Source organism: Homalodisca vitripennis, chromosome 6 (genome assembly GCF_021130785.1).
Source record: "Homalodisca vitripennis isolate AUS2020 chromosome 6, UT_GWSS_2.1, whole genome shotgun sequence".
NCBI lineage: Eukaryota > Metazoa > Arthropoda > Insecta > Hemiptera > Cicadellidae > Homalodisca > Homalodisca vitripennis.
In genome coordinates this window covers 36491750-36504454 of record NC_060212.1, presented here as the reverse complement: position 1 = coordinate 36504454, position 12705 = coordinate 36491750, and the positions used below count along the sequence as shown (strand labels likewise).

The following is a 12705-nucleotide window of genomic DNA, read 5'->3' as shown; positions in this document are numbered from 1 at the left end:
TTACTGGCAGCACTGAATTGATCATATGTTTGTTCAAATGCTTTGTCTTTATTTTCAATTATCAGTGAGATTCGGTGTATTGTTTGTTTTTTGTTTAAATAAATAGTATTATGAGAAATAAGTTATTGTCTATTGTTGCAACAATTGTAAAAGATATAAGCTTTGTACCTAGTCGCAACTGCAACTTATTACCAACCATAAAAAGTAGCAAATATTGTTTGATCTTTAGTCAATATTCAAAAATGAGGAGTCACTCGAGTTTAGACAATAATAGACAATAGTTCTTTATTTACATGTTCTTCAAGAACAGTGTTAGCGTCATAAATACAAGTTTTACGAGGTTGTAAAAAATTGTGATATGCCTTATACATTAGGTTGATTGTAATGTAAATGTTTTGCTGTTATCCCCGGTTCATGAATTCTGATATCGTGTAGAATGGGTTGGCCAGGAGCCAATTTTTGAGCTCTTCATGGAAACGTTGTCCTCCAATTGTCTTCAGCTGCAAGGGTAGGGCGTTCCACATTTTTCCTCCAGCGTAGCTTGGTTTTCTTTCTGTCAGTGAGCGGTGGTGGATAGGGAGACAGTAGTTTGCTCTATGCGGGTATTGTAGTGATGCATCTGGCCTGCTGTTTTCAAAGGCTGTAGTGACTTTAGATGATGGTGTATTATTGTTTCCATAATGTAGAGGTTTACTACTGTGAGAATTTTTAGGGTTTTGAACGATTCTCTACAGCTTTCTCTGGGCTGAAGCTCGGCCAGTATTCTTATGGCACGTTTTTTGTATGATCAATAGTCGATCCAGATTGTGCTTTGTTGTAGCACCCCAAACTGAAGCTCCATAGCGCAGATGACTCTCAAATAGTGAGTGGTATGCAGTCTTTGCAGTGTCTGCATTGGCTATCCACTTTATTCTTCGCACTACAAAGAGGCCTGTACTCAGCTTGTTACAGAGGTGGTCTATATGAGGTGTCCAGGACAGAGAGTCGTCAATTAGTATACCTAAATATTTTGTCACGTTGTTATCTTCTGATTCGGGTAGTCGACATGTGTTGTCTTTGTGCCTTCCCAGGATTAACTGTTGAGTCTTTTTCTCATTAATAACAAGGTCATTTTGATGACAGTATTGGACTGCCATGTTAAAAGCTATGTGTGATGCTACTTCCAGCTGATTAGGGTTTTCATCACTAAGAAGTAGGACAGTGTCGTCTGCATACATAATGCATTGGCTATAGCTATTCAGATATCTTGTGAAGTCACTGGTGGTATAGGATAAAGAGAACTGGCCCAGTACGGACCCTTGTGGAACTCCTCGGATGATACTCTTTGGCTTGGACTTGACCTGTTGTATGGTTTTGTTGGTGACATAGCTCATCTCAACTATTTGATTTCTTCCTGTGAGGTTAGCTTTTGAACCAGTCATGAGCTTGTCCTCGAATTCCTTAGCGTGGCCAATTTCTTCATAAGATGGGTCATGATTAAGGGAGTCGAAAGCCTTGCTATAGTCCAGGAAAATGGCAGTGGTGGTGTTACCAACTTCAAGTTGGTCAATTATGTATTCTGTTAAGTTGATTAAAGCTGAGGTGGTTGATCTGCCAGGGAGAAATCCATGTTGTTGGGTTGGGAGAAGTCCATTATTAGATAGGTGGTGAAAGAGTCTAGTCAGGGTCAGTTTTTCTATCAGTTTAGAAAAGGTCGATATTAGAGAAATCGGCCTGTAGTTTGATGCTTGAGTAGTAGATCCCTGTTTTAAACTTAGGATATACTTTTGACAGTTTTAAGGCGTTGGGAAAGGTCCCTGAGGAATATGATTTATTTATAATCTCAACCAGTGGGTTAACTAGTTCTTCCTGCAGGTCTTAATTAATTTAGCTGATATCCCGTCATACCAGATGAGGTTTTAGGTTTTAGAGAGCTTATAGTCTTATAAACCTCTTCACAATTTGTGGGGGTAGAGAACTAGTGAAGGAGTGTTCAGGTTCTCTGTCTCTACAGACAGTTGTTGGTTGCAAGGCTGTTTACTTCTTTGTAACGGGCTCATCTGCAACACTTATAAAAAAGTTATTAAAATGTTCTGACATTATTGTTGGGTCTGATGTGCGTTTGCCACTGATGTCGAGTTCTGTAGGTGATGTGGCTTCATTTCTACTTTTTCTTTCTGTGTTTATTATCTTCCACACTGCTTTTGCTTTGTCGTTGGCTTCAGATATGATCTTGGCTGTAGCTTGTCGTCTTAGTGTCCTCAGGTATAAATCATATTCCTTTTTCAGTTGACTTGCATTCCTTTTATCTTCTTCTTTCCCGGTTATATATTGTACCTGTCCTGAGCTTCCAAAAATCTGGTTTTTAGATGAATCGCCTGAAGGTCTTTTATTTTGGGTCTTAGATTTCTTTTCTTAAATTTAATCAAAGGACAGGTATCATTCAATGCGTTTGTCAGGATGTAGTTGAAGTTATTATAGGCTGTGTTTACTTCTCCATCAGTGTATACTTCCACCCAGTTCTGTTGGCTAAGTTCTGTTTTAAGGTGAAGAAGGTTCTTTTTATTAAGATTTCTGCATTCAATGGTGGGGATTTTGGTTGGGCCATCGCTCTTCCAAGTTATATTGCAGAGCTGACCTGTGTGATCAGATAGCCCTTCCTCAATGATTTGGACTTCACAGTTCTTCGTTTTGAAGATTTGTGCAGACACTATCTATGGATGACCTGGAGGTTGGAGTAATTCTGGTGGGGGGGGGAGGTCAAGTCTGTGCATATTAAAGCTTGTCAGCATGTCTTGCAGTTGAAAATAGTCACTTTTTCTTGTCCAGACAGTCTATGTTTAAGTCACCCATAAGTATCACTGGATGGTTAGCTGTTGGGGTTTCTTTCAAGCAAGTCAGATATTACCTCAAGTCCAAGTGATAAGTTGTGTTTTGTCCTGTATGTGCCAATGAGAGATATGATGTAGTTTTACCTAGGATTATCTTTAAGGCTGCTACTTCACAGGTCATTTCAATGCTCAAATCTTGAGTTTCTATAATTTCAACACTTCCCTGTAGTGTCGCTTTAGTGTAGATTGCGACTCCTCCCTTCAGGTGGCACTCCCTGCAGAAATTGGCCGTCAATTTATACCCAGTCAATCTTGTGTGTGTTCCAGTATTTCTTTCTTGAGTCCATGCTCTGTGACAATTAGGACATCAGGATCAAGGGTGTTTTAGGAGAGCATTAAGTCGTTCTATTTTATTAGAGATTCTATCTACATTTTGGTGTAGTATGGAAAGTTTTTTATTCCTTGAAGGGGCTCGTTTAGTGTTTTGTTTATATTGGTCTTGCATGCTTTCTGATAATGTCATTGTTTTAGGTTTTGTCAGGGATTTTTGTTTTCTCAGTTTGCGGTTGTCTTAAAAGAAAGTGTTGTTGGTAGGTTTCATCCTGGGTCAAGATTATTTGTTGTTGTCTATGATCTTCTTTTGATGAGGAGGCCGTTAGATTAGACTCTAGGTGTGGTGTTGGGTCAGGGGCCTCAATGGATCCTGTTTTTTTCCACATGATTTTTCTGAGTCCATTTCTTTCTTCTTGAGCGTTATATAGAAGTCAATGTTTTTTAACAAAGAAGTCGTTGTAGCTTTCATCTTTACTCCTTCTTCTTGCATTTAGTGGAGGTCCATCACTGATTTTCATCTGCTGGTTTCTTGTGATCTTTGTGCTTTCTTTTTTCTGTCGAATGAGTTGAGAGCTTAATAGCTGAGACCTTTGGTTTTTCAGTTGATTTTTTTACTTGAAGTGACACACTGAACTTATTTTATTTGCTTATTGCCCAGCTGCCTGGAATAAGTGTTTGTTTAGTTTTTGTGGGCGGGCCTGCTAGTCTTGTTACGGACTTGACGGACTGTGTCACTTTTGGTATTGTCAGATTTTCTCTGTAGTGTGGTGTGGTTTCTAGGGGTTTTGATGGTTTAGGCCCCATTAGTATATTTTCCAGTTTTTTCTTGATAAGCCTGATTAAGCTCTGTTGTCAAGGGGCTGACGTTTAGTATTAACTGGTCAAGTTTAGTCTTTATGTGTGACATTTCATGCAGGAGGGATGTATTACTATCTTTATTCATCTGAGTATATTTAGAGGGAGGGAGGGTTTGGGTTGTGGAGTCCTTTAGAGTAGTAGGTTTTTATTTCTTGAGTTTGTATTTTTTTATTTAATGTAGAGATTGTTTTTTCAAGCTCTTTTATTCTTCTTGCATCATTTTCAATGAGTTGATTTAGTTCCAAGTCGTGATCCTCGTATGTTCTTTGGGCTTCTGAGTGCGATTGCTTTTCTTTAGTGAGTTGAGCCTGGGTATTTGCATTTAGTTCTAGCAGAGTTTCTATTTTATTTATGTGGTTTTTTTCTTCATTTTCCAATTCCTCCAATTTTCCCTCCGTGATGGTTAGTTTAATGTGAAGGTTGGTTATTTCTTTTTTTAGGTATTCATTTTTTCCTCTACAAGAGCTGAGCCTATTTTGGCGGCCATTTCTAGTTTGTCTTCCTGAGTGCCTGAGGTTTCTAGGAAGTTATTTTCTATTAGACTACTTTCAAGGACTTTGATTGATATGTTTTGTGGTTCATTGCAGCCGTTTGTATTTTCACTGAATGAGTCGTTTTTGTTAAGGGGTATCGTTTCCCTAGGCTATTTAAGTAAAACATTTGAGCCTCGGTCAAGGCTTTTGTTAAAATTTTTGTTTTTGAAATTATCAGTTTTAGGCTTACCATGTATATGTTTATAGTCAGAATAGAGGCATATATCGCCTTCTTTCATCATAGCTGTGTCGTGGTCTCCAAAAAATTCCACATTGTACTTTGGAGGTTTTCCACTTTCATTTGTGACGCATTCTTTTATTTGTGCTGGCCAGTATGGATGGCCTCTAAGCCTAGCAAAGTCCAGTTCTCCTATAATGTACATGTTGTGTGGGTTATCTCTAGTAGAAATAAAACCTTGAGGGTCAGAGTATAAGAGTTATAATAATATTATATTAAATTACATTATTGTTATTTATATTATTTATTATAATATTTATTTGAGTTTGGCCTGTGTACACGAGTTGGCCGTTATGTAGTAGGCAAGGTGTTATTAATATAATTATATTAATAATATAATTCACCATTATATCATTTATTGCTTAACAGTAGCAGTAATAAATTCAATACTCAATAAATTCAACAGATAAGCATAATGTAAGACATAAAGTTCTAGACTTTGGGCTGTAGCACAGTAATAGTTGTTTACTTTGTTGACTGACAGTTGGTAGGTAAGACTAGCCAATAATACTGTCTGCAGCTGTGTCAATAGACAATTAAAACATGAATGATTAACCAGGTAAATATTGAGAATGTCACTTAAAATTAACACACTTGCTCAGTCAGTTTCAATAAAACAACATTTGATACAGATATAAACTCTCTCAGAATGAAATTAATTCATTTTGAATTTTCAAGCAAAAAGATATTGCCTTGGGTGGGATTTGATCCAGGTTCCTTGAGGTTAGAAGCAGGATACTATACCCCTGAGCTATATCAGTAAGTGATAGACAGTTGTCAGATGTTGGTAGGATTATTTAGTTATCTAACAATCTTTACTTGTTATGAACAAGACAGGCCTTATGGTTAAAAATTAGAGTTTTTCACCAAGTGGAAATAAAAGTGTTCACAGGTATGAAAATCTTTTAAAACTATTTCAAGCTGTTAGATTTAAAACTTCCCTCTGTTCATTAATCATTAAAATCTTGTCATGCACTTAAAAAGAATTCGTATACATTTTCTAGGTTATAGTTTTTCATGCAATTGTCTTTGGAGAAAATAAATTAAATGCTTAGGTAATTATGTGATACCTATGCATTCAGTTCATTTATGAGATGAAACACTCACTAAATTTGGCGTAAAAATTAAAACTTTTAAAAAAGTTTTTAAGTGAAATCTGTCAAAAATATTGAGCACACACTAACCACCACCACCACTATGTTAGGTTTCCATGACCATAATAACAGGTATTCTCGTAAAATTCTTATATAATTGGCCCTGTTATTCTTAAGTACAAAGATTCTAAATGACCATCATTTAAAAGGCAATATTAAAAGTATTTATTTTACATTTACCCAACTGTTATAAATCTGCATGCAAAATTTAAAATTGTAGATTTAATAGTTTTTTAATAAGAAAATACATGAAAATTTATGAATACTGGAGACTTTATTTAAATGTATATTTCATACTCAATAAAAGCCAATTAAATCTTGAACATTTGTTGAAAAATATTTCAAAAGATTCAAATTTTGTTTAAGACAAAAAAATTAGCTTGCAAAAAAATTATTGGAATTAAATCTTGAACATTTGTTGAAAAATATTTCAAAAGATAAAAATTGCTTTATACATTTTTTTTGTTTTGACATGCCAAAACTAATATTATTTTATGTTGTTTCGTTTGTTTTGTAACATTTTTATTGTAATACAATGTTTTTACAAACATTTTGATACCTGTTTTCATAAAAATACTAGTATGAAAAATAAAAAAAATATATTCTTTTTTCCGGAAGCCCGGTAATACTTCTTATTATTCCCTGGCATTTTTCGCATATGACTTGCAATATAGTTGCTAGTGCATTTCTTTTGTACTAAATTGTTTGCCTTGTGGCATTCAAAGGGTTAAGACAAAAAAGAGCTTGCAAAAAATTATTGGATTTAGATGAATACATTTTTTATAATTGTATGGAATTGACAGGGTTAAAAAAAAAAAAAACAAAGTTATCCAGACAAAACTTATTAAGATGAGCCCTTCCTGTGCTTATTTGCAAACCACAACTCACCATCTGCACATCGTCCAGGATACCCTGAGGTGCACTGCCCGCCAGCACCTTGGAGCAGATGAAGTCCACCAGTGTGGGCTCCGGCTCCCCTATGTACTCTATGATCTTCTTGTTGATCCACGGCCGTATTCTCCTCTCCATCAGTTGCTGCAACCAAACACAAACATCATCAGCTGTGACGACATTGCATAATTCACCTGTGCGATGCACTTCAATTTGTTATCTGACAAAAGAACTTCAATCACAGTGCAAGTCCTGATGGCCAAGTGTCTAACAAAGAGACTTTGGATCTGTGCCAGAGATAGCGCACAGAGATAGTGCATGTTCAAATCCTTCTCTGTCTGTGACCATTGTACTTTTATCAGTAACATTGACAGGTGTATCTATAATATCAACTCTCCACCTTATTCTGTTTGATAAGATTCTTGCATAGTCCAGTGGCAAATGAGGAGGGGCAGAATAAGGCTAGAAAAGGGATTATCCTTTCTTTTAAAGGAGGAAAGGGATTTTTCCTTCCCCCTTTTTTCAAAAATTTACCTTCTCTTATCCCTTCCCTCTCCACTTATATGAGCTAATGGAACAGACAGGGGTATGTAATAATAAATTGTAGTAAATTTCAAGTGGATGTTGTTTATTCTCTACCAAACTTTCTTTTCGTTACAATTGTTTGGTTTCATTTAAAGACAGATTATAAAACTAGCCTGCCTAATGATTATCAACGTCATACATGATAACATATTCAAACACATTAAGAAATTAAAATTATTGTATACATAATTATAAAATGCCTTGTCTTTTGGAATCTTTCATTGCCCAGGAAGGTTAAGTGCAGAAATAGGTGCCAATGGGTCAAAGTTCATTCTACATTTGACATACTTTTCAAAATAAACGCGACTTAAAAGTTAATAGCATTTTTTAAATAATCTTGAAAAATTAAATAGAATCTTTTCTATGTTGACTTTAATTTGTAGGTACACATGTATTATTATTTAGTTATGATTATTATTTTATGTATTATAAATAACCTATTTTACAAAATATAGCACCAGCATGTTATTATTTATTTATTTCTTATATATCTTACAATGACAAATGTTTGCTTATGAATCATTTTATTCCCATAGGAGCAGAACAAATTTAACTCTGTAGTGTAAAATCCTTCAGATTTACTTGATACAAAAATATAAACGTCAAATACTTTTATGGCCTTAATTACAGTTCCAGAAATAACTCTGGAAGATGTCTAATTTTATAATATATGATTTATCCAAACACTTTATAGTTGTTCTTTTAAAATATATACTTTTTGAATGTTTAAAGAATGTATTAAACCGTTGAATTAAATTTTTTCTGAATAATTAATTAAAATATTGAAGAAGTGTCTATATACTTATTAATCACCATCCCATGATTCTAGAGCTAAAAATGAGTTTTTAAACGAGTTTGAAGTTTAACATAGTTCTTACAGAGCAAAAATCAAAATGGTCAGCATTATAACTGGTTCTTAAATAAAGAGCGTTCCGATGTGTAGAATTAACATCTACACACCTTGCTAATCTATACATATTTTACACTTATAGAAGCGAGTAATATACCAACTTACATTATCTACAGCAGCCCAATCCAACTGGAAAGCGAACAACGCATTCTTATCAGTGGGAATCTTGTCAATGAGGGTTTTGATGTGCTTTCGTTTCTCCTCCTGAGATCTTCCGCTGCCACCTCCCTCTTCTTTCTTTTCTTCCTTGGATGCTTTCTTCTTGTCATCGCCGTAATCTACACAAACAACAATTCTTTATACAGAGAACTCAAGCTTAATGTTTGTAAGACAGGTTTCTTGTTCTTAGTCAATTTTACTTCCTGCTCTTCAAGTATTAATTTTAATCCGCAATTTACTTTCAATTTAACACGTAAACAAACACACTTATATATTTCTGCAATGGCACGCACTGTAGCAATTTGCTCACACCTTGTAAGATTGCTTCTCATCCTTATAATATTAAACTTTTTAATATATCTTTTTGAGTATATGTTTGGTGCATTACCTTAATATATGCGTTGATATTCATCAGTAATACTCTTTAAATATTATTTTATAAATTTAATTCCAACACGATACAAAATTGTAGTTTATTAAAGTAAGCTACCACACGCACCGTTAGCAAATTGCAGCCTCTCTATGAATTTTTGCTATTGACGCAAGAATATTTAACTTTCTTGGAACAAACTAACAAGCGTACAGTAAGGAGTGCACTACAACAGATTTCTGAACCACAACATATCGATTTGCATTGAATTAAGTTACACGTTAGCGTACATATGAGCAAATTATTAATGATAAAAATGCAACACCACGTGCATTAGCAAATTGGTCACAATTGGGGTAGTGTTTAAGTTTAGGAGAGCACCCCGTATGGTAAATCAGCAACTAACCCGGTTCATAGTCACGCAGAGAGATAGTTGACTGAGGATTACCTAGCCACTTAGCGTTCTTTGACGAAAAACCAAACTCCTGCACATAACATTGTAAAAATGCGGCGATATGCTATGGGTGCATGTGCTCGAGTGTTCAAGAGTAAAAAAATGTACTTCTTTATAATTTATTGAAATACATATTTCAGATAGCGCAAAAAGAACATATAATTCTGCAGCCCATAACAGATTTGTAACAAGAGAGTATTAATAAAACTGAAAATCTATCCCAATGTTGATAAAATATTCTTTATTTCTCAACAAAAATAATGACTATATACAATAAAATATATTATCTTTTAAAATTTGTTTTATTCAAGCTGAATTAATCTCTAAATCACAAAAGGTTGTACACCATAAGAAATTTCAAAGTTTTACTTAGAACAAAAACACAAACGCTAAGGAGTTCCGACAACTTTAAATGTTAGAATTGAGTAGTTCTTGTTTCGTCTTTCAGTCACTTCTAGTACAAAACTATTCAACAACTCACCAAGAGGAATAAGTTTCCGTTTCTTCACACCAACATTGCCATCATCTTCATCATCATTGTTAAAAACTTCTTTCAGATCTAGTTTCTTTTTCTTCTTGTCCTTATCTTTGTCTTTTTCACTAGCAGGAGAACTCCATGGTTTGACCACTGAAAAAGAAAATTTACTTAATGAAACGGCACAAAAATTAATTGAGTAAATATTGAGTATTCAAAACTTTTTATTAGAATATTGAAATTTTCAAATCTAGGTGAACACTTAGAAATTACCCAGATTAACCCTTTAAGGGCCAAGAGCCTATATACAGGACCTAGGTAGATTGGTTGGTGGTGAAACCCCAAGTGCCTATATATAGGCTTGTGTAAGGTCGGACGTAAAGCGCAAAGAGCCTTTATTTAGGCTCTCAATATTTTCATATAGTACACACCCAGTTATTGATTAATATCAATAAAATTTGTATGATTTATGCAGAACTATATTTGCTTGAAGAATATAACGTAATTTGTTATGTTTATGCAATTTTTATAAGATCTTTAATTTTTAATGAAGTCGCAATTCATAATTCACAAAGCAGTGGTGAGGTTAGATGATAACCACCTGCAGCCAATTAAAACCATTATTATAATCTTGTCTTATCTTACTTACCTTTTAAAGCTTATAAAAAGTGTGTCATTCACAGAAGTAAGCATAGAATCAAATTTAACAAACCACCAAGACAGGCAAAGAATAAAAAACACAATAGGGAAATTTATATCAATGTGTACTCTATTGTGCGCACAACGCAGTTTACAAAAGCCGCTACTTTTCAAATAGCCGTCATATACAGAAAATTATTTAAATTTTTTAGGGCACTGGTACCAAAAACATTTATTTTGCAAACATAAATGGTGTTTTAAGCTCTGAGACAGCTGATTAATATATGTCATGTGGTTGATACAGCTTATGTTTAAGTATTGAAAAAGACAATACTGGATATTATTTGTGAGTATTTTGACTAAGTTTACACTGTAGTTTCTACTAGTGAGTAACAAATGTTATGCCGTACCAGGTTTGGGCTCCGGGACAGGTAAGGGCTCAGGTGAGGGGGGAGCCTCAGAGCGTGCCGGGCTGACCTCCTCCACCTGCTCACTTTCCCTCAGAACCCTCTCCGCCTCCTGCTGCGCCTCCGCCAGTGCTGCCGCTCGCCGCCTCAGTTCTTCCAGCTCCGCTTCCTCCCTCTCTCTTGCCTCTCTCTCCCGTTCTCTCTCCTTTTCCCTTTCCTTCTCACGTTCCTTCTCTCGTTCTTTTTCCCTTTCCTTTTCCCGTTGCTTGGCATGTTCAGCATTTACATTGATCACCAACTTCGGCTTGTACATCTCCTCTCGTTCTTGTAGAGCCTGCCACAGTGCAACACAACATTAAGATACAGTAACATTCAATTCCAGATATGATGGACTGCCATTAAACTCTTCCTTCTAGAAGGTGTTGATATGTAAATACTGAGCAGTGCAGTGGCATCAAGCAATTTTAATATGACTATTTCATTCAGTGCTTTTTTAATAGAAGATATGTGGTTGAATTCAGTTTGGATGCTCTTTTTTCACACATACACGCGAAATGTTATCCTGTGGTCTTCAAACAATTTCAAATATTTAAACAATTTCAGTGCCAATATCTGTTTTAACGGGTGTTTGAAAAGTGCACAAAAAGATCCAGCGTCTATTTAAACAAGATGGAGATATTTATATATATCACCATCTCACAAATCACCAAAAATCTAAATAAAGTCTAATATTTGCAGTATTCTTGAATTTTAAAGACCTAACTAAATGTTTATTTTTTGCATTAGAGATGTTTATATTTGAATAAAATATGAATATACATAATTCTTTTATGAATTATAACCAAATCATGATACATTGCAACTAGATGTTTTTTATACCATCGAGTCTTAAAACTTAGTTCTCAAGATAGATCAGTGAAGTTGTATTCCATAACATTTGAAATGAAGGTGAGAACTATAACACTGTTTAATGTTTGAGGAATTTATTAACTATTCCTTTATTGGAGCAAAATAAAACAAAAGAAAATAATACAATGTATATTAAATGTTATTAATAATTATTTCTTTAATGCATGTACAAAAATACATTCTAATTAATTAGTTTAAACTATATTTCAATGAAAAAAAAATAAAAATAAAGTGTTTTAGTCCAAAATGTTTACATATAATGTGGGCGGCTATAAAAAAATAAATTTTGGCCTGAGCCTTCTTATCCCATTCGTGACTGAATAAATTACTACAATTTTTGGACTACAGAACTGGATATTTTCCATGCTTTCGTGTAAGAACAGGTGCACTTTGCATAACACTTACTGTATAACATGCTATGAATATTATAAATGTACCTTAGTTATTCATTGTTATTGTATGAACACAAAATATTAGTTTTTTAAATATACATAAATATTTACACTATTTGCAAATTTTTATTATACTTCTTTAGAAGTTGGTTTGGGTGTGAAACACCTCAAAACATGTTTCCAGATGAAGTGGAACATGACAATTGACACAGAAGTGATTGAACACATGTGATTCAGTGCAGTTTTTCTTCTAACTGCCTCGAAATGATAGGATTTATTTCCATGATTGCTGGTAAAACGCATTGTACTAACATTATTTCGTCCAACAATCCACGCAAAATCACAAGGCCTAGCCGGTGGGTTATCACTGCTTTCATTATCACTGCTGTCATCGTTTGTACCATCAAACATTTCATTATTTTCATGTATCATGTCATCTTGTTCACTGTCACTTTCCTCATCACCACTTTCATCTAAAACATTACCAACGTAAGCCGCAAAATCATCCGAATTTACGAACACATCTTTCCGGTCGCGAGACGCCATCTTGACTGTTTACAAACGAAAGAAAGCTGTTTTGCCAAGATG

The 12705-nt window shown here is 34.6% G+C and overlaps 1 protein-coding gene across 2 annotated transcripts in view; it reads right to left on the bottom strand.

Moving 5' to 3' along the window:
* The window catches only part of LOC124364299 (RNA-binding protein 25), a 62605-nt gene that overhangs the window by 2604 nt on the left and 47296 nt on the right, over positions 1-12705 (bottom strand). For both annotated transcript variants that reach the window (XM_046819666.1, XM_046819667.1), the window contains exons 14-17: positions 10820-11150; positions 9777-9923; positions 8418-8590; positions 6815-6961 (exon numbers count right to left, since the gene is read on the bottom strand). In XM_046819666.1, coding sequence (XP_046675622.1) covers positions 6815-6961; positions 8418-8590; positions 9777-9923; positions 10820-11150 — 798 coding nt within the window. The remainder of the gene's footprint in view (positions 1-6814; positions 6962-8417; positions 8591-9776; positions 9924-10819; positions 11151-12705) is intronic.